The sequence below is a fragment of the Ctenocephalides felis genome, unplaced genomic scaffold, assembly GCF_003426905.1.
Source record: "Ctenocephalides felis isolate EL2017-DRISC unplaced genomic scaffold, ASM342690v1 CF-g0.4_SCAFFOLD_00845, whole genome shotgun sequence".
Taxonomy (NCBI): Eukaryota; Metazoa; Arthropoda; class Insecta; order Siphonaptera; family Pulicidae; genus Ctenocephalides; species Ctenocephalides felis.
The window spans coordinates 2,365,848-2,389,586 of NW_020536999.1; the positions used below are offsets into that span (position 1 = coordinate 2,365,848).

General features: G+C 32.9%; 1 protein-coding gene across 1 annotated transcript in view; it reads left to right on the top strand.

Moving 5' to 3' along the window:
- Nucleotides 1-23,382, top strand: part of LOC113364271 (zinc finger protein chinmo) — a 41,084-nt gene extending 17,702 nt beyond the window's left edge. Inside the window, exons 2-7 of the mRNA XM_026606758.1 lie at nt 13,340-13,572; nt 15,598-15,898; nt 15,973-16,066; nt 17,854-18,122; nt 20,439-20,666; nt 23,070-23,382. Of these exons, the coding sequence (XP_026462543.1) occupies nt 13,340-13,572; nt 15,598-15,898; nt 15,973-16,066; nt 17,854-18,122; nt 20,439-20,666; nt 23,070-23,284 (1,340 nt within the window). The 3' untranslated portion in view covers nt 23,285-23,382. The remainder of the gene's footprint in view (nt 1-13,339; nt 13,573-15,597; nt 15,899-15,972; nt 16,067-17,853; nt 18,123-20,438; nt 20,667-23,069) is intronic.
- Nucleotides 23,383-23,739: the final 357 nt, after the last annotated feature.

Here is a 23,739-nt window from a genome sequence, read left to right on the forward strand (position 1 = left end):
ATATTTTGTCAATACAATCAAACTGAAAGTTTTATACACTTTCTATAGAAAACATGGTATAATCCAATCCAAGTCTTTTTTGGTCTTTCGACTTATTGATTACGTTTCAAGTCTTTCAGATTCTTTTTGTAAATAATACTACTGAGCTTATACAAAATTTTCAAATTTTTGCGAGGAGAGATAGAAAATGAATTAAGTGTTTCTTCTTTGACATGCTTTTTGAAAAGTTTCAAGTAACATTCGATGAATTAAAGTATATTCAATAAAAAGTGTATATGTAGAGCAAGGTGAGGCACAAAGGTCCAATTTGACTTTGAGCAAATATTAATTATATTATAAAAATCAAACCAATTACATCACAACAAATAACACATTTCAAACGAACAATTATCTGACTACGTTCAGTAAAACTGTCAGCTACTTCATCATTGTAGAAATGTACTTTTTTGCTGTCTTTCAAAAATTTGTTATCTAGACCTTTTTACCCTATAGGCGAAGTAACTTGGAACGGCCAGATGGCAAACAGGTTTAATGTCTTATTTTAATTTTAAATGTATTTTACAAAATAATTACATTTTTAACTAATGCTGAAAAACTACCAACGGAAGAAAATACTTTTATTATGGATTTTCAAAGATTACCGTTTATCTCCCCCATTTCAAAGATTATCGTTTTCAAATCAAGGTTTTAGCTGGTTATACATCTTTTGCCCTCTACTTTCAAATATTGTTGTTAAACAATGCTTAACTTTACTGATTTTTGACACATCGGTGGTGGACCTTTTTAACCTCGGACGTTCATATATTACTATCTATTCTTCGATAAATTCTGAAAAATTATAGCTGGGAAAATGTCATTCGGCAAAATGTCCATTTGATCGATACCAAATTTAGGTTCTGAATTTAAAAACATAAATAAAAAATAATAGAACCTAGAAAATGTATTATAAATAACAATGAGTATATAATTATACAAATGAGATCTTTCAGAGCACCTTGTTTGAGAAAAATATGCCGAAAAGTGCATTTTCATATTAACATTTCAAAAAAGTTTATATTTTGAGTTTCTAGTAACAGTTGCGGCCCGTTTAATAACGTTTTTGTATATAAATATAACTACGAACAAAACTACTTACTACAATTAAATCATAATTAAATAATATTCACGTAAAACATCCTATTAAACGTAATTGAATATCATCTGTCTAAAACGTTTGACATTTGACGTATTAGCCACCGTCCATTGTTTTATTCAAATTACGCTTCTACAAAAAATTTCAAACTAAAAATGTAAAGTTTGTACGCGATTTTGAAATAATATCTCACCTTTCCGACCATCTCTGGATTGGCACGAATTTTTCAAGACTAAGACTGGCCAAATCGGTTTAGCCGTTTTCGAGTTTTACTAAGACATTTGAAAGAGAGCTCCATTTTTATATATAAGATATATATATATATATATATATATATATATATTCTAGTAATATTATTTTTACAGAAGTTCTATAACTTTGTTCCTTTAAATAAAAAACTGGAGTATGTTTTTGATTTAAATGAACAAAGTTATAGAACTTGTGTGAAAATAATATTTCTCCTTTCTACTTGCATTTGTCCTCCTAATTAATTTTCTCTCAACCCTTTGTGTGCGAATGCAGATATGCAAATCATCCCCAGGACAACTTTTTTTCGGTGTTCGGAATTTCCCTCACACTCTCTCTCTCACTTTCACTCCTCGGTGCATTTGTATGAGTGTGTGAGCGAGAGGGCGAATGCGCACCCTTGGCGTTGCACCCTGGTACAATTTTGGGTGAATCAATACTATGTGCATGGAGGAGAATTGTAATATAGGAAATGTATATATATATATATATATATATATATATATAATATATATATGTGTGTATTTTGTCTGAAGAAGAATCAAACTAGGACTTGAAACGTGTGAATGGCTTAGTAAAAATGTTTTAGTTTTGTTTCTTATAATAAAATTTGTCTACGCTTATATTCAATTATTTAACAAAAATGCCAAAGATAAAAACATTAAAATTGTCCTTCATTAATGTAACATACGTTTTGAATCCTGATTCGACTCATCTTCAGTTCGATTGCAAATATTTAAATAATTTAAATACTAAATACAACAACAAAAAATTAGACGGTTACACATTATATAGAAATTGTAAAATGCATAAAATGATATCTCAATAGCAGAGTTATAAACTTCCCGTAAGGGTAGTTATAGTAATGGGCCAAAAATTGAAAATGAAAATTTTTGCATTTGTCGACGTTTTGTAGGTTTCTGAACATTTTTAAAGGGCATACCTCAGAAAAAATGGATGTGTGTGTGTTTTGTATGTCCGCATTTTTTGTCCACGTTTCCGGGCGCACGGATCAACCGAATTGAATGGTTTAAAAAACATTCGATCCCTATTCATAGGAAGATGTGCTGATTAGTTTTTGGCAAAGGCAGATCCCGTCATTTCAAAGATACAGAGCTAAAAGTGCAAAAAATGGCTGTTTTTGAGTGAACTAAGCGTCCGATTTGAGTGATCTAAAAAACTTTCTGCTTGTGTTGACAAAACAAATGCTTTTGAGGATAAAAAATTATTACATTTTTTTTTTTTTCCATAAAATATTTTTGTAATTTTGGATTAAAAATTCAAAAAATTACCCAGGCTAAGCACAGTCTAAGCGCCACTCTGGTACAAATGTTTACCCAAGTGTGTTTAGACTGTTTATGTACTGGGGCCCTTTTCCAATCTTGTGAAAACGATTGAAAAATGTGAAAATGCCGCCAAGCTAAGCACAGCATAAGTGAAAGTGTCGCACAGAATTATTTGCAAATGCGTTTAGAATGTGACTATACGGGAGCACTTTTTCAATTTTGTGCAAATTAGGCAACTCAACTATTTTTTTGAAATTGAATTCGAAATGAAATGACAATTTTTAATGTTCTGGAGATAAATCGATTTATGATTTATATTTGATTTGCTCAGATATAATAAAGAAAGATAAAATAATGAAAGTTACAGTATTTGTAATAATATATTTGAAAACGTTTAAAATTTCTCGAATATTTCATTACGGTACGGGACGTTCCAGCAATTTGCCTCAAGGCACGATGCCATACACCACTAGTTTTTCTTGTCATTTGCTTTAATTTGCTAGTCAATAGAATCCATTTCGTATTTAATATGCTCGTCAGCAGAGCTCATTAAACCACACAGTGGTCTGGAATAACATATTAAAATATTATAGGCCTACGATAAATGGTTTAATTATAAAAATTTATCAAAGTTTGGAATTTCGTTGCGTGCTTCCGTGATTCTAATTAGAATCTGTGCCGAGCATATGTATGTGGGTAGCTACTGATTGCAGTTGACTTGAATAAAATATATTTTAAGTTAATTTGATTTATACAATTACAGCTATTATAAATTTGCTCGAAAGGTATCAATTGGAAATCGTATTGATCAGTTTTTAGTGATAGCGAAAATTTTATTTTTGACAATTGAACATTATACCCAAATACCTGAACCTCAATCATTATTGTTTAAGATAATTATGTACCACTTACAACTAATCAATTTCTATTTCCCTCTTCCAGATGGACAGCCCGACGACATCGCCCTCATCCCCGCACCCCACCCAATCCTCCACCGCCGTCAACCAGCTCTCTTCGACCACCGGCAACCACGTCCAGCCCTCGCCTCAGCAACTGACCTCCAATCTAACCAATCTATCCAACACGACGCCTCCGAATCTGAGCCAGACTCCGTCCTCATGCGATTCGCCCAGAAATCTATCGTCGCCGTCGCCGACTCCGCCGATAGTGGGAAACAGCAGTCATCTGCTGAACAATGGGCTGATGAATCAGCAGATACTGAATCAGCAGCAACAGCAGCAGCAGATGCTGAATCAGCAGCAGCAGCAGCAGCAGTTCTGCCTGAAGTGGAATTCGTTCGGGACGAATTTGGCGTCGGCGTTCTCGAATCTGTATAAGAGCGAGAGCTTGGCGGATGTTACACTGTTTTGTGAAGGTAATAGGATAAGGGATAGATGGCTAGTTTAAGACTAAGTATAGTCAACCCGCTTATAACGCGTACCGTCTTATAATATATTTGGGACATTTCCCATAAATGTTAAATTGGGTTTATATTGAAACACACTTTGTAATTCAATAATATATTTCATACTTATTAGTAAGATTTCATAATATTATTTTAGTTTAATTTTGACTGGTTTCGCAATTCGGGCGGTTAATTATAATAACAAACTTAAAAGAATTGTGACTGCTTTCGCTCGTCAAGCGGGTACTGAAAATTATACCTAATATTTTGGGTAAATATTTTTTATTGCCCTGTATGAAGCGAACAGCTTTCTGCGTTGTTGCATTTTGTACATTGGAGCTGCAATTCGCTCCAATACCCGAATTTAACGTACAAATCAGACTAATTTGTAGCGCGTTCTATGGAAAAATCAATTTTTATATTTTATTTTTACAGTTGTAGATAACATTTTGCGTTTTCTACTGAGCTTTGTGAGTATACCGCGTTGCCCTAGAGTCCTTTGTTGTTCCAAAAAATTATATGTTATATAATTTTAAGGGGCACAACTAGTGTGAAATTTTCAAAAAATCGAATTCTCAATTTTTTCATATTTCAATAGGGTATGCCTTTAAAAATAACATACCAAAATTTTAAATCGATATATTAAATAGTTTTTGAGTCACAGCCATTTAAAGAGTACATATATAGTATATAGTATAACGATCATTTTATCTTTAAACGCGTTTTTCTCGAAACAGCATTTTCCGAATTTGCTGCAGCGATTACTCAAAAAAAAAAAATGATCCGATCACTATCGATTTTTTTACATGTCCTATATATAGTTCTCCGTAAAATGAACTATCGATTTTTTGATCGGATCAAAAATCGAATTTTGGCAGGCCAAAAACGACCAAAATTTTGGGCAAAATTCGACTTTTTTTTTTAAACGCCGCCATTTTGTCAATTTTTGATTTTTTTCTATTGTAGTTCATTTTACAGACAATATTATCTAGTTTAATGAGAATTGTTTTTTCAAATTTCATCCATGTAGAAGGCCGGAATCACTGCAGCAGTTAAGGGCCTTTTTTTGTCGCGCCATTGGAGATCTTAATGGAGATTTAATTTTTTTCTTCAAAAATTTTACTATGTATTCTTAACACATGTGTAAATATATTCTTAAAATTTTGTAATGATTGATAAAGTATATTTTTTAATATAAATTTCCAAAAATCACCTTTTTTATGCGGTTTCACTAGTTATGCCCCTTAATACCCTTGAATGAACTACATTAATGTTTATATTTAATTTCTACAGTTGTCGATAACATTTTGCGTTTTCTACTGAACTTTATGAGTATACCGAACTGCTTTATAGTGTTATGTTATTACTAAACTTTGTAGATTGTGAAGTTTTAAACAAACTTGTCTTTTACCCCATTCATATTAAACAAATGGTTTAAGATTTATGAACGATATAATAAACGAATGCACTTGCAACACGTTTCGATTAATTTTATAGTTTCAAATACAGTTTTAAAGTATACCGAGTTGCTTAGAGTCTTTTGATGTTAAACAATATTGTTGAGTATTTAATTTGGTACAAATTTTCCAAATACGTCATTCATGTAAATCGAAAGGTTTAAAAGTTATAAGGGATTTAATAAATAAATGCACAAATACAATATGAGTAATTTAACAATGCACACAGAACACGAATTATTATTTAATCATTTCAAATGCATTTTTGAAGTATACGAAGTTGTCGTAGAGACTTTTGTTGTATGACAATATTGTTGACTATGTAATTTAGAACAAATTTCCTAAATACATCATTAATGCAAATCGAATGGTTTGAAAGTTATAAAAAAATCATGAATAAATGAACAAGGTTGTGCATAGATGACAAACGCACTCAAACTAATAAAATTGCTGATGGTAAATACACACATACTAAACAAACGAAAAGAAATTGGAAATTCACGTTTTTAATAATTACTCTTGCTGTGGATAACATTTACATAGTTTCTTTTCTTTCTTCAAATCTTAAAATTCATAATTTTCAATAGAACAAAAATTCAAATCAAAAGGGTAGACATTGCACAATTTACATTTCTGATAGTTTTTGGAATACATCAGTTAACTATTCAGTATATCCTATTCAGTTTGTGTATATTTTTTCGCGAGCAAAAAAATGCGCTCGATAAACATTTTTTTCCTCCTCGGCGTATGTGTGTACTTTAGTTTCAATTCATATTTATATTTATATACATGTGTGTTTAGTTTAGTAAAACACACATATGACCGTGCATTCGGCTTTTGGTGTCCTTCGAACTAAATTCGGCGCTCGCGCATTTTGTACGAACTGCGCTTCTTCATTCGATTAAATAAAAAACGTCACAATTATTAGGACACACCGATATATAAATATATATATGTACAAATATACGTAATATTTCTACAAACACCATACATAATAATAAAAGATACATTAAGCACACTTGATTCACCTAACATTTACCTCACCGACATTACCTAACATTGATTTTTATTATTTTTTTCCTAAAATCTAATTTCTAAGAATTTTGATTCATACCATGTTTTAGTCAGTTTTATCTAGTATCTATTTGTAAAAAAACAGAATTTTCCAAAACAAGTCTGAAAAGTTGGTTAAAGCAAAAAAGGGCGAAAGCTTTACTATTAACACACGATGGAACATGCAAATGTTTAATAAAGAAATTGTTTACGCCAAATTGCATTGTTTTTAAAAATTATACATTATGCCATTTTATAGTAAATTTTATCTCATTTCTATCCAAAGAAAACCAAAGCTTTCCAAACCAACCCAAAAAAGTTGCATCAATTCAACCTAAAGAAAACATTTTTACCCCTTGAATGGTTTACCAGCTGCATCCTTATAATTTGCAAATTTTCTTCCTATTTCAACTAATTTCCTCTATTTTTTGTTCCTGGATTTTAAATCTACATAAATGTATAATGGATTCGTTAATCTGCATTTTAAATTTGCATGTGACATGTTGCTGCATCTGACAACCTAACAACCTAACAACCTGACTTGACTTTCAACAAAACTCGGACGTCATATGAATAGAATTGCAAACATTTGCACATTTTTTGCCCAAATGAATTTCCGGTCAATGTAGGTTAGATAAATACACACACTGGTGGAAAAATAAAGGTTTTGGGAAATTAAATTCAATTGATGACCATTACATACTTTGGACAAAAATAAGATATATAAAAAGCCCTATCGATGGCAAAAGGAATCTACTGATGAATAAACATTGACTCGGAAAAAGGATATTTTAAAATATTGAGATTTGTAATAAGTAAAAGGACGCTTGACTGACGAGCAAAACTAATTTTTATCGAATTTTTACAAGAATGTAGTAAAATATTATACTCTGTGACTATTAAAAGGACTCTACTGATGAGCAAACTAATTTTCTTCGACTTCAAAGAAAAATCTAGTGAAATATTATTACTTTTTGATAGATAAAAGGAATCTACTAACGAGCAAACTGATCAACATCGACTTGGTAATAATGTTAAAAAATATAAAAATTTGTAACAGACAAAAGGACTCTACTGAAGAGCAAACTAATTTTCAATGAATTGTAAGACAAATCTAATAAAACAAAATTTCTAACAAATAAAACGATTCTACTAAGGATCAAACTAATTTTGAGAATTTTTTGGGACTCTCAGAAATTTTTCAGTACTTTCGGGAATTTCTTGGGACTCTCAGAAATTTTTCAGTACTTTCGGGAATTTCTTGGGACTCTCACAAATTTCTTGGGACTTTCGAAAAAATTTTAGGACTCTCAGACATTTTTTCGGACTCCCAGACATTTTTTTTGGACTCCCAGAAACATTTTGGGACCCTCAGGAATTTTTTGGGACTTTTGGGATTTTTTTATGGCTTTTAGGAAATTTTTGAGACTCTCAGGATTTTCCTTTGACTTTTAGGATTTTTTTGGCACTCTCGAGATTTTTTTTTAGGCTCTCAGTAATTTTTTGGGACTTCCAAAATTTTATTTGGACTCCTAGGAATTTCTTTGGACTCTCAAGAATTTCTCAAGAAGATCCTGAGAGTCCTCACATAATTCTGGAGATTTATATTATTTAGACATTCCTGACAGTCCCAAGAAGTTCCTGTGAATCTAAAGAAATTTCTGAGGGCCTCATTTCTGAGAGCCCCAAGAAGTGCCTGAGAGTTCCTAAATATTTCTGGCGATTTATATTATGTTAATCTGATAATTCCGAGAGTTTCAAATTTTTGTTTGAGAGTCCAAAGAAATTCCTGAGAGCTTCAAGAAATTTTTGAGAGTCCCAGGAAATTGCTGAGAGGCTCAAGAAATTCATGAGAGGCTCGAGAAATTCCTGAGAGTCTTAAGAAATTCCTGAGAGTCCCAAGAAGTTCCTGAGAGTCCCAAGAAAGTTCCTGAGAGTCCCAAGAAGTTTCTGAGAGTTCCAAGAAGTTTCTGAGAGTTCCAAGAAGTTTTTGAGAGTCCCAAGAAGTTTTTGAGAGTCCCAAGAAGTTTCTGAGAGTCCCAAGAAGTTTCTGAGAGTCCCAAGAAGTTTCTGAGAGTCCCAAGAAGTTTCTGAGAGTCCCAAGAAGTTTCTGAGAGTCCCAAGAAGTTTCTGAGAGTCCCAAGAAGTTTCTGAGAGCCCAAGAAGTTCCTGAGAGTCCCAAGAAGTTCCTGAGCGTCCCAGGAAATTGCTGAGAGTCCCAGGAAATTGCTGAGTGCCCCAGGAAATTGCTGAGTGCCCCAGGAAATTCCTGAGAGCTCCAGGAAATTTCTGAGAGCCCCAGGAAATTCCTGAGAGCCCCAGGAAATTCCTGAGAGCCCCAGGAAATTCCTGAGAGCCCCAGGAAATTCCTGAGAGCCCCAGGAAATTCCTGAGAGCCCCAGGAAATTTCTGAGAGCCCCAGGAAATTCCTGAGAGTCTCCAAAAATTCCTGAGAGTCCCAAGAAATTTCTGAGAGCCTCAAGAAGTCCCTGAGAGTCCCAGGAAATTCTTGAGGGTTCCAAGGGGTTTCTGAGACATTCAAGAAGTTTCTGATACATTCAAGAAGTTTCTGATACATTCAAGAAGTTTCTGAGACATTCAAGAAGTTTCTGATACATTCAAGAAGTTTCTGATACATTCAAGAAGTTTCTGAGACTCTCAAGAAGTTTCTGAGACTCTCAAGAAGTTTCTGAGACTCTCAAGATGTTCCTGAGAATTCCAAGATGTTTCTGAGGACTCCAAGAAATTTGTGAGGGCTCCAAAAAGTTCCTGAGAGTCCCAAGAAGTTACTGAGAGACCCAAGAAGTTTCTGAGAGGCTTAGGAGGATCCAGAAAGTCCTACGATGTTCCCAAGAGTTCCAAGAAATTTCTCAGAATCCCAATTTAGGCTAATGGGATCCTACTTATCAATTATCATCATGCAAATGTGGCCCTATCGATCGATTCCCCCGGCCGTCCCTGCTTTATTTTAGTGTTGCGTCACCCGTTACAGTGTTGTTTCGATAGTATTGGTGTTGGACTGTTGGTGTTTTACCGAGAATTTAAAAAAAAATGTAAAAATACATCGCGCATCGCTTGAATTTCGGTCGGGCGCGGCCTTGATTTTGTTTTGCCAGAAATGCAATGATGATGCTCCGCGCAAATAAAAAAAAAGTCGAAGGCACCAACACATGCAACTGGGCGCGCGCGTGGCACCCATTGTGCGTAATAAAAGAATTATTATAATAACACAAAAATTTTCACCTAATTAATAATCTTATATATAAAAATGGAGCTCTCTTTCATATGTCTTAGTAAAACTCGAAAACGGCTAAACCGATTTGGCCAGTCTTAGTCTTGAAAAATTCGTGCCGATCCAGAGATGGTCGGAAAGGTGAGATTATTTCAAAATCGCCTAGAAACTTTACATTTTTAATTTGAACATTTTTGTAGAAGCGAAATTTGAATAAAACAATGGACGGTGTCTAATACGTCAAATGTTAAATGTTTTCGACAGATGATGTTCAATTACGTTTAATAAGATGTGAATACGTCAATATTATTTAATTATGATTAAATTGTAGTCAGCAGTTTTGTTTGTAGTTTTATTAACTTCCCGAAGGAGAAGTTTATGTTTTCATCAAAAAACCCGATTCGCTAATTTTATGTTTTCTCGACGTTTCAAGCCATTCTGAATCGAATGAGACCAAATTTGGAAAAAGTATGTGTGTGTGTGTGTGTGTGTGTATGTGTATGTGAACAGATTTTTTGCCGTAAATCGACGTTTTCTCGAAAACGGCTGGGTCGATTTCAAAAATTTAAAAGCCATTCGATGTATCTCGACGAGGACTATTGTTTTGTGCGACAATCGGCCAAGCCGTTTCTTCATAAATGGCAGAAAAGTGAAAAATTTTTCGTCTACGTTTTAGCCCGCAATTCTGAATCGATTTTGAAAATTCAAAAACCGTTCGAAAGATATTAGTTGGGAATCGTGCTGATTAGTTTTTGGTAGAGATCGGCCGGGCCGTTTTCTTGTAATAAAGTTTAAAAAAAAAAAAATTCGACGATTTTTATGATTATTTTTTTGACGATAGATACCATAGTCTTCTAGATCATACTAAAATATTACGGCCCTACGACAACTGGTTCAGCTTTAAAAATTCGTCAAAGTTTGCAAAAATCAGTATGGTCTTTTTGGCATTTGTCAAAATTAGACTTTTGATCGACGTTTTCTCAAAAACGCCTGAACCGATTTTAGAAATTTAAAAGCCATTTGATGTATTTCGGTGACGACTATCGTTTGTCAGTTTTGTGCAACGATCTGCCAAGCCGTTTCTTTGTAATTGAAAAAAACTTTTCGTCCACATTTAAGCTCATCCTACCGAACTATTTTAAAAAATCAAAAACTGTTCGAAAGATATTAGTTGGGAATGGTACTGATTAATTTTAGGTGAAAATCTACCGAGCTGTTTTCTTGTAATTAACTGTTGAAAAAAAGTGTTAAATTTTCGTCGACATTTAAGCTCATCCTACCGAACCGATTTTAAAATATCAAAAACTGTTCGAAAGATATTAGTTGGGAATGGTACTGATTAATTTTAGGTGAAAATCTACCGAGCCGTTTTCTTGTAATTAACTGTTGAAAAAAAAATTTAAGCCGATTTTCATGGATTTTTTTTTGGCGATATACATCATGGTCTTATAGAACTTACTGTAATATTACGGCCTAACGACAAGTAGTTTAATTTTAAAAATTCGTCAAAGTTTGCTAAAATTATTATCGTTTTTTTTTTGAAGTAGGATTAATGAAGTATATTATTTACACTTTTTTTTTTATTAAGTCGATTATTTACACATTTCGGGAAGTTCATGTAACTTGCCTCGAGGCTAAATACCAAACCAACTAGTTTATATATAAAAACGTTAGTAAACTTTTTGACATAAACAAATTGACGGCTTAAAATATATTTTAAAAATATAAAGCGTTGCAATACAGTTATGAAATTATAGTATGTTATTTCTTAATATGTGTACTGAATTATAAAAACATAAAATCAAATATGTTCCTAACAGAAAAAACTAAAAAATTGCAATGTACACTTGCATACGCTATTTTTATTAGTTGCGAATCGACAACTGGATATAATATGAGAAGTACTTTTGAAAAATGTTTTAAAAATATACAATATTATACTAGAGCTATAAAATTTTAGTATGTTATTACCTAATATATGTACTCAATTATAAAAATATAAAATCACATATGTTTCTAACAAAAAAAGCTATAAATGTGCAATTTTGTAAACAAATGCACTCTTGCATATCTAGTTTCCAATAGTTGCAAGTCCACGGTTTGATGAGTATTTTGAAAAATATTTAAAAATATAAAACGTTATACTAGAGTTACAAAATTTTAGTATGTTATTTCTTAATATGTGTACTAAATTATAAAAATATAAAATCATACATGTTTCTTACAAAAACAGCTATAAATTTGCAATTCAGTAAAATCATGTAATAGGGCCGCAAGTGTTACTACAAACTCAACAATATCAACTTTTTTGAAATGTTAATATGAAAATGCACTTTTTGGCATATTTTTCTCAAACACGGTGCTCTGAAAGATCTCATTTGTATAATTATATACTCATTGGTATTTATAAAACATTTTCTATGTTATATTATTTTTTATTTATGTTATTTTAATTTAGAGAACCTGAATTTGGTATCGATCAAATGGACACTTTATCAAATAACATTTTCCCAGTTATAATTTGCCAGAATTTATCGAAAAATAGATAGTAATATATGAAAGTCCGGGGTTAAAAAAAATTCAACACCAATGTGTCAAAAACCAGTAAAGTTAAGCATTGTTTAACAACAATATTTGAAAGTACAGGAAAAAAGATGTATAACCAGCTATAACTTTGATTCTTTTGACTTTGCTATCGGGAGATAAACGGTCATCTTTGAAAATCCAGAATAAAAGTATTTTTTTCCGTTGGTAGTTTTTTAGCATTAGTTAAAAATGTAATTGTTTTGTAAAATACCTTTAAAATTAAAATAAGACATTAAACATGTTTGCCACCTAACCGTTCCAAGTTACCCCATCTATAGGGTAAAAAGGTCTAGATAACAAATTTTTGAAAGACATCAAAAAAGCACATTTCTACAATGATGAAGTAGCTGACAATTTTACTGAACGTAGTCAGATAATTGTTCGTTTGAAATGTGTTATTTGTTGTGATATAGTTATAGTTTTCACAATATAGTTTATATTTGCTCGCCCTGATCTACATATATACTTTAATTCATCGAATGTTACATGAAACTTTTCAAAAAGCAGGTCAAAGAAGAAATACTTAATTCATTTTCTATCTCTCCTCGCAGAAATTTGAAAATTTTGTATAAGCTCAGTAGTATTATTTATAATTAAACACAAAATCCAGAATCCAAAAAGAATCTGAAAAACTTGAAACATAATCAATAAGTCGAAAGAGCAAAAAAGACTTGGATTGCATTATACCATGTTTTCTATAGAAAGTGTATAAAACTTCCAGTTGACAAAATATAGACAAACTAATGGGGTTTATTGTTTTTATAATACTCCATTGTATATAGCATTCAAACAGCACATCCTTATACACTTAAAGTATTAATATTTTTGATTCTCTAGAAATTGTTTAGAATATACCTTACTTAGCAAAACAACGTTTGCCGGGTCAGCTAGTAGTTTAGAGTTATATTAACGCAATAATTTTTATTATATTTTTTTCCCCAGGTACGACTTTTAGGGCCCATCGTCTGATTCTGGCAGCCTGCAGCAAGCGTTTTGCAGAGTTGTTCGAGGCGGGTGCTCCCGGGGGCGCCAATGGAAATTCTTCGTGTTGCGTTATTTTGGAGGCGACAAGGGGGCGCCATATGGCGGCTCTTTTAGAATTCATGTATAGAGGAGAGGTGCATGTGGCGCAGAGTGAACTTGGTGGATTCTTGAAGGCGGCGGAAAGTCTACAGGTGAGGGAAATTGTCAAATTTATCTGTTTTTGTGGATACAAAAATTTATTTTCCTAGAATTAACTCTAGGAATTTTTGTTGGTTTCCAAGAATTCCTCATGTTCTCCACGAATTCCTGGCGTTTTTCAGAATTTCCTAGTGTTTTTCCTAGTGGTGTTCTCAAAAAATTCCTGGTGTTTTGTAGAAAAAAATGGTTATTTGTGTGGTGATCAAGCAGGCTAGTCATAGAGAAAACAATTGGACTGGTCATTTTGATATAGTAATATTTTCATAGCATATATTTTCATATATATTTTTTTATTCAAGTGGAGTTTATACTTTAATATTCATTACTACTCCCACATTTGCAAAAAATGTTTAGGACTTTCAGAAATTTCTGCTATTTTCCAGAAGAAAATCGTGATTTTCAGGAATTCGTTGGACTTTCAAAAATTTCTTGAAACTCTCAGGAAATTTTTGAAACTCTCAATAACTGTTCGCTCTCTCAGAAATTACTTACATCTCTCAGGAATTTTTTGGTGCTATCGGGAGTTTTGGAGATTCTCAGGATTTTTTTGGAACTGTCAGGAATTTTTTGGGACAGTCAGAAATTTCTTGAACTTCTGGGAAATTGTTTGGATACTCCAGGAATTTATTGGAGCTCTCAAGAATTTCTTGAAGTTCTTGTTAGCCCTCAGAACATTCTAGAGACTCTCAGAAATTTCTTGGGTCTCTTATGAATTTTCCTTTTGGTACTCTCAGAATTTTTTTCGGACTTTTAGACAGTTTTTCGGTTTCTCAAGAATTTTCTGGAACTCAGAGAATTTTTTTGGGGCTTTCAGGAAGTTCTAGAGATCCTCAGAAATTTTTTGAGGTTCTCAGGAATTTTTAGGGCCCTCAAGAATTTCTTGGGACTCTCTGGAATTTCTTGTAACTCTCTCAAATTTCTTGCGACTTTCAGGAATTTCTTGGGACTCGCATGATTTTCTTTGGGACTCTCAGAATTTCTTGGGACTTTCAGGCAGTTCCTCGGTCTCTCAAGAATTTTCTGGGACTCTTGGAAATTTTTTGAGTTTCTCAGGAATTTATTTGGATTCTCAGAAATTTCTTTGGGCCTCTCAGGAATTTTGTGGGCCTCTCAGGAATTTTTTGGGACTCTCAGGATTTTTTTGGGACTCTTAGAAAGTTCTTGAAATCGTCAGGAAATTTTTGGGACGCTCAGGAATTTTTTGGGAGCCTCAAGAATTTTTTTGGGTCTCGGAATTTTTTTTGGGACATTCGGGAAATTTTTAGATTTTTCAGGAATTATTTGGGCCTCTCAGGATTTTTTTAAACTTTCAGAAACTGTTTGGGACTCTCGGGGACATCTTGGATGTCTCAGGAATTTCTTAGGGTTATTAGGAAAATCTTGAGACTCTCAAAAATTTCTTGAGACTCTCAGGAATTTTTCGAGACTTTCAGAAATTTCTTAAGACTCTTAGAATCCTTTTTTGGACTCTAAGAATCTTTTTTTAGACTCTCAGAAATTTATTGAGACTCTCAGTAATTTCTTGAGGCTCTCAGAAATTTCTTGAGACTCTCAGAAATTTCTTGTGACTCTCAGAAACTTCTTTTTTTTGGACTTTCAGGAATTTCTTGAGGCTCTCAGAAATGTCTTGAGACTCTCAAGAATTTTTTTGATACTCTCAGGAATATCTTTAGACTTTTAGGACCTTCAGTAATTTCTTGAAACTCTCAGAAATTTCTAGGGACTCTCAGAATTTTTTTGGAAATTGATGATCAGTTTGCTCGTCAGTAGAGTCCTTTTGTCTATTAAAAAGTAATAGTATTTTACTAGATTTAGTTAACAAATCGATGAAAATTAGTTTGCTCGTCAGTAGAGTCCTTTCAAAAAAAAATCACATTACTAAATTAATACATCTATGTTTTTTGTCTTAGCTTTTGAGTTGAATCAGGAAATTTCTAGTCGGTTTATGACTAGTGCTTAAAACCACAAAAAAGTACGAACATTTTCATCATTTCTCAACTAAAATATATTTTTCCCAGGTCAAAGGTCTAAGCATAGAACACGAAAAAATAGCAGTAGCCCAATCCCAACAGCAACAGCAATCCTCCCACAACAACTCCTCCTCGGCCTCAATCAACAACTCATCTTCAGCAACATCAATGCCTCAACAACACCGATTAAAACATCGTTTGAACACCATCAACAATAACAACATCCAAAATGCCATGAACAACAACGGCGGCAGTGGCGGCGGTGGATCAACAAGCCCTGAAGACTTTCATTATGCACAATATATGCATTTGGCTGCAGGATTTAATACTAGATACGATCAGAGATTAGGTGAGAAATAGATTGATGATGCGATAAATGATCGAATAAAGGGAGGTTATTGATGTGTCCTTTTTTGTTTACAGGAAGTCCATACGATAGTCCAAGAAAACTTCAACTCAGGTCACCTACACAACAGGAGATGCGTTGCTCGGTTCTCAGGGAAAACAAATCACCAAGGTAAGAAAATTTATGTAAACTCAACCCATGTAAATTCAGCTTGTGATATTAACTTCTCGGGGGAGAAGTTTATGTCTTCATAAAAAAATTTGATTTGCTAATTTTATGTTTTCTCGACGTTTCAAGCCATTCTGAATTGAATGAGACCAAATTTGGAAAAAGTATGTGTATGTCAGTTTTGTGAGACTATCGGCCGAGCCGTTTCTTTGTAATTTGGAAAAAAGTGTTAAACTTTTCGTCCACATTTAAGCTCAAACTACCGAATCGATTTTAAAAAATCAAAAACTGTTCGAAAGATATTAGTTGGGAATGATACTGTTTAGTTCCAGGTGAAAATCTACCGAGCCGTTTTCTTGTAATTAACTGTTGAAAAAAAATGTAAGCCAATTTTTATGGAACTTTTTTTGGCGATATATATCTTGGTGTATAAAACAAACTAAAGTATTACGGCCCTAAGACAAAAAGTTGGACCTTTAATCGACGTTTTGTCTAAAATGGTTGAGTCGATTTTTAAATTTTTAAAAAAATTTGATGGAACTTAATATGTACTCGCGTCAATCAAGTTTTTGATATGATCGGCTGAGTCGTTTTTTTGTAATTAGCAGAAGTGTAAATTTTTCGTTCACGAATAGTGTAAAATTTTTCGTTCACGTTTTTGCCAAAAACTCTGAATCGATTTTAAAAATCCAAATTGGAACCAAGTTGCTGGAATTTCTCGTACCAAAAAGTTAATTTTCTTAAAAAAATTAAGATTTATTTTAAACTTCGTAAAAATTAGCTTTTTGAGAAATTTTCAATTTTTGAAGAAAATTGACTTTTGTGAATAAGAAAGACTTTGAAAAAACATGTTTTCATTATTTTGAAATATTTTGAATATTTGGAACTTTTTTTCAAAGGAATCGTACTGCATAGAGACAAAATATCGAACGAAATACGATGTTACGGAACCCATAGAAATGTAAACAAAATCGATACACATTATTAAAATCTCCATTAAATACCTGATAATTTGATGTGTCCATGTCTAATGATTAGTTTTGACCGCCAAATGGCTTTTTTTACTTTTTTTACTAAAACTCCAAAACCGCTAGACCTGCCTTCCCAAAAATTTATTCAGTTTTTCATCTTGTCAATACAAGTAAAATGTTTTTTGAATTATTCAAATCGGACGCTCCGTTCTCTTAAAAACTGAGTTACTGTTTTTGGCACTTTTTGCCCCATATCTTCGGAACGGCTAGACCTGCCTCCGCCAAAAACTAATCAGCACGTCTCCTTATTAATACGAATCGAATGTTTTTTGAATTATTTAAATCGGTTGATCGGATTCCCGAAATCGTCGACGAAAATTTGTATCCTCACACACACACACACACACACACACATACACACACACACATACACACACACACATACACACACACACACATACATCAATTTTTTCTAAAGTATGCCATAATATTCAGAAACCTCTAAAACGTAAAGACATATAAATATTTTCATTTTCGATTTTTTGCGATTACTATAATTTGCCTTACGGAAAGTTAATTACAGATAAGTTAAATGTGTTTGAGAAAACTATATTGGAAATCGCAATCTTTAGATTTAATTGATAGCGATAACTTTATTTTTGAAATAGAAAGTTTACTAATTTTATCTAACAATAAGTATCTAAATCTCAATTTTGGTTGATCCAGTCAATTACTACACATTGCGAGAAGTTCATACAACTTGCCTCAAGGCTAAATACCACTTTCGCCTAGTTTCTATACATAATTTTCTCCTCCCAGGTCTGATCACTTAACATCCCCCAACACCCACAACGACGACATCATCACCGGTCACCACTCAATAGACGACGCCAACCACGGGCCCTCAGGAGAGCCCTCGCACAGGTTCATCAGGGACGGACTGGTCGACGACAGGGTCAAAAGGGAGCAGCAGGGCCGCGGCGAGGGCGTTTCGCCTGCAGGAGGCGGCGGCGTTGGCGATCACAACATCGAGGACGAAGGCGACGACAGGATGATGGCTGATGAGGACGATCAAGGATATGCTGAAGGTAAGAATTAAGAATTCTTAGTAATTAGGGTAAAGGTAACAGACTTGTTAGTGCAGTAAACGGAGAGGAAAAAAGGGTATAACAATACATACAATATAAATCTTTTACAAATCGTACGGATTTTGGGCAAAAAAATATATGACATTTTAGAATTGTCTAAAAATTTGTTTACAGATACTATTCATAAAATCATTTAACACGTATTTCAGGATTTTGCTTTAAAAACTTTTTTAAAGAAAGTATTTACGATTGAAATTTGGATAATTTGCTCAATTTTGATGGTCTTCCTCTGCATTAATCTTAATATCCCCAGTTGTGTTGAACAGATCAGTATGATTTTTTAACTTCCCGAAGGAGAAGTTTATGTTTTCATCAAAAAATCCGATTCGCTAATTTTATGTTTTCTCGACGTTTCAAGTCATTCTGAATCGAATGAGACCAAATTTGGAAAAAGTATGTGTGTGTGTGTGTGTGTGCGTAAGTGTGAACAGATTTTTTGCCGTAAATCGACGTTTTCTCAAAAACGGTTAGACCGATTTCAAAAATTTAAAAGCCATTCGATGTATTTCGATGCGGACTGGCGTTTCTCAGTTTTGTGTGACGATCGGCCAGGCCGTTTCTTTGTAAATAGCAGAGAAGTGAAAAGTTTTTCGTTCACGTTTTAGGCCGCAGTTCTGAATCGATTTTGAAAATTTAAAAATCGTTCGAAAGATATTGGTTGGGAATCGATCTAGTTAGTTTTTGGTAGAGATCGGCCGGGCCGTTTTCTTGCAATAAAGTTAAAAAAAAAATTCGACGATTTTTATTATTATTATTTTACGGTAGATACCATAGTCCTCTAGATCATACTAAAATATCACGGTCCTACGACAACTCATTTAGCTTTTAAAATTCATCAAAGTTTGCAAAAATTAGTATCGTTCTTTTGGCATTTATCAAAATTAGACTTTTGATCGACGTTTTCTCAAAAACGCCTGAACCGATTTTAGAAATTTAAAAGCCATTTGATGTATTTTGGTGAGGATTATCGTTTGTCAGTTATGTGAGACGATCTGCCAAACCGTTTCTTTGTAATTTGAAAAAAAGTGTTAAACTTTTCGTCCACATTTAAGCTCAAACTACCGAATCGATTTCAAAAAATCAAAAACCGTTCGAAAGATATTAGTTGGGAATGATACTGATTAGTTTTAGGTGAAAATCTACCGAGCCGTTTTCTTGTAATTAACTTTTGAACAAAAATTTAATCTGATTTTTATGGTACTTTTTTGGCGAAATATATCAAGATCCTATAGAACTTACTGAAATATTACGGCCTTACGACAAGTAGTATAATTTTAAAATTTTATCAAAGTTTCAGAAATTGTAATTTTTTGACATTTGTTAAAATTACAATTAGAGGTTTTACTTGGTATAACGATATTAGTACTTCGTCTTAATGAACATACTAAACCATTAAAGTCCTACGGAAACTGGTTCAATTATAAAAATTATTAATTTGTGAAAATTTGCTTTAAGAGAATACCCACTCCGAGTTAACGTATTCGTTCGTTCATTTTCAATTTTGTGTAATATATCCACTCGAAATACTTTTAATCACTCATAAATTATTCTATTTCTTATTGATTAAGTCGATTATTTACACATGTCGGGAATTTTATGTAATTTGCCTCAAAGCTAAATACCAATACCAACTAGTTACTTGTATTATCATTATTTACGCAATATGAAAATTAAATTTTATAATATTGTGGGGTATGGTATCTTTCGAAGCATTCAACCTATGTGTAAACTAGGCTTTTATTCAATCGCGTTAGTTATAATACTGATTATGAATGATATTCGAAACTAACAACAGGCATAAGAAATAATTGTGTTAAGAAATCTTTGGAATTATTTTACTATCATCTTATTACATATAATAGTTGTATGTGCACAGATGCACTGGACGCATTTGCATATTATGTTCTTTTTACAATAGATTAGGTATAATGACCATCCTTTATAATGACCTTACCGAAAGTAAACAGCTTATTGTAAAAATTGGAGATATGATCAATTGTTAATTGTACCTTTAGAAATGATTAAGAAACTTTCGGTCGAACTTTTGGTGGGGTCAAAAAATATAGCCGATACTTTTTTAGTAGAATCGGCGCAGAGTATCGATACCGCCAAAAGAATCGGCCTGAAGTATCGATTCCAAAAGTACTCATTATCGAAGTCAAAGTATCGATACTTACTCACCGTTCTAACACTAAAAACGCTCCGTTTACTGCACTATGTGTGCGATTGGTGTTAATGATATTATGTGTTTTTTAGATTTGCGCGTGAAAATGGAAATAACAAACGACTACAGCCCACCGACAAATTCTATATCTGATTCTTTGTCGAAATCGTCTCGGGTAGCATCATCGACCAACCACTCTCCGGCTAATTTATCTACGAAACTTCTCAGCAATTCGACAACTACAGATCTTTTGGCGACCGGTGTATGGAATGCAAGCAAATTGACAGGACACAAGGCGGGTTCTGTTGCTACAGCTGATGGTAACATTTTATAATAGACTATAATAATATTATTTATTTATTTATATTATGTATTTATATTACTGATATAGGATTAAATTTAGTAATTACAGAAAAAAAGAGTGCGCGTAAGGTTCACACGCGATTGACGTTAAACTTATTTGCTACTGTACAAGATGGCATCGAAGTAAAAATGAATCCATCATATAACAATTTTGAATAATGTTTATTAGTAATACGGTAACACTCCTGATGCACACATTTATTAGTGTCAATAACCATTATACACATTTATATAATGATAAATTATAAATTATATATTTATGATAGCATTAAAAATATTTATGATATTTGAAAACAATGATGTAATCAAGGTCATACTTGAAATATGACATGATCGGTTTAAAGTAATTGCTGATTAATAAGTTCTATAATATTCGTTGGTAATAAGACAGTGGATTATGTTAAATAACGCCTACACAAACATTGTTTTCGCAACTTCGTGATTGAATTGTGTTTGAAGAACTTCATGTAATTAAAATTAACATACATTGACTGATGATATTTTTTTTACTTTTTTGCTGGCGATATAATCTCATTCTTTGAACAGCTGTAATATCTGTTTTGCCTAAAGAATATTTTCCATTTCAATAACTTCAAAGATTTATAGAAACTATGAATAATATAGAAATGGCGCAAACGCTGCATTTGTTTTATTATTTTTATTATAATTAATTACGGGGGACAGTGTAAAATATTCTTATTCAGGCATTTTTCATTCAATCAAGATTTGTACTACAATGTAATTTTAAAATGTTTATTTATCTATGCCGATTTTCTTGTAGATATCGGTAGGCATACAACGTTGATGCCGGTACGCATACAACGACAGATCTCTATTCACATACACGACGACTAATCACAATCGACCGGTATAGAAATGATATCATCGAGAGCGAATGACGAATCATTGGCACTCGACTCTTATCTTATCTGCCGTAACGCACTTCCCTTGCATTTATACGGAATTACACCCTAGTCGCGCCTAAAGAAGTTTTACTTCAATAAATTATCTTAATTGAATTAATTACAGTAAAATACAACTATAAAACAATTTTAAGCTTAACATTAGTATTATCTAATACAATAACTTGCAGAAAAAAAGTTATATTATTGAAATAGTTTATTTAATTTAAGTTATGGTAAAAAAAAATTCTTTAAATATCCGTTATGTAATTTTTATTTGAGTCCCATATCTGGAAAATAATAATTAAGAGCAGTATCAAAAAAGAATATAATATGAAAATAATTGTGAAAAATGTGAAAATGCCGCCAAGCTAAGCGCAGTATAAGTAAAAATGTCGCACAGAATTATTTGCAAATGCGTTTAGACTGTGACCATACGGGAGCACTTTTTCAATTTTGTGCAAATTAGGCAACTATTTTTTTTTTGAAATTGAATTCGAAATAAAATGATGATTGTTGTTAATGTTCTGGAGATAAATTGATTTATGATTTACATTAGATTAGATGAGATTGGCTCAGATGTAACAAGATTGAAAGCAAAAATAATGAAAGTTACAGTATTTGTAATAATATATTTGAAAACGTTTAAAATTTCTCGAATATTTCGTTACGGTACGGGAAGTTCAAGCAATTTGCCTTAAGGCACGATGCTATGCGCCCCACTAGTTTTTTTTATTGATTAAGTCGATTATTTGCACATATCGGGAAGTTCATGTAACTTGCTTCAAGGTAAAATGTCAATACCAACTAATTAAATAATATATTATTAACTGTTAAAAAATTGCATAGTCGACTATGTAATATTTTTTCAAAAATTTTGTCAAAAGTGTTTAATAAAGAAATTATTATTAATTATCTTCTATATATATAATAATAAGTCGGGTTTTTCTTCCTGACGAAATAACTCCAGAACGCACGAACCGATTTCGACAATTTTGCATTCGTTGGAAAGGTCTCGGGCTGCGCAAGGTTTATAGCTAAGAAAATTAGTCGTGCATGGCATCGTGCCCTAATGCAAATTGCTGGAACTTTATGCACCGTAATTAAAAATTCGAGTAATAAAAATAATCAACAATTGTTTTAAATAATTTCAAATAGATTATCTTCTTCTTCTATATATATAAAAATAAGTCGGGTTTTCCTTCCTGATCAAATTTTTCCTTTTCAAATATAAAACAAACAAAAAATTTCTTCATCTTTCTCACGAAACCATCTGGTGGCGAAACGGAGTTCGTCGGGTTAATTATAGTATGCCTATAATTATTGATGATGTCGGTGGGCCCTCTTTTACGAAGTGGCCTAATTTTTGAATGTTTTAAATTATTCGGATAGATATACCATTAAAATCAATCTCGGACAACTCTAGTTACCACGTGCTCAACCATTTTTCTCCTCTAGGTAAAAAACTGAAATGTCCCTACTGTGAACGTCTCTACGGTTATGAAACAAATCTAAGGGCCCACGTCCGTCAAAGGCATCAGGGCATCCGTGTACATTGTCCCTTCTGCACCAGGACCTTCACCAGGAATAATACTGTTCGAAGGCACATTGCTCGAGAACACAAAGCTCAGCAGGAAGCCCAACAATTGGCTCAGAGGTTGGGAGGACATTGAGGGAAAAAGTGAGTAAAAGATGATAAATGATGAATTTATCCATAAAGGGATGTAGGACAAAATTCTTTAGTTGTGAATTTCTTTGGGTGAAAGTTTGTCGGGTGAAACTGGAGAAAAGATAGAAAACAACAGAAATTCAGATTTGATACCAAAAGACTCACATCTAATTTTTTATGGTCGTTTTCTTGAAAACGTCTGAACCGATTTTAAAAATTTAACAGGCGTTTGATGAAACTCAATAAGAGTAAAAGGACATATACAGAATCCGAATTGCCAATTTCTTTTTCAAGTCATTCTGAATCATTTGACACCAAAAGTATGCAAACTTGATCTTTTATGGTCGTTTTCTCGAAAACGGCTGGACCGATTTTAAAAATTTAAAGAGCGTTTGATGACATTCAATATGCGTTCTTAGGACATACACATAATCCCATTTTGCCCATTTTTTCAGTCGT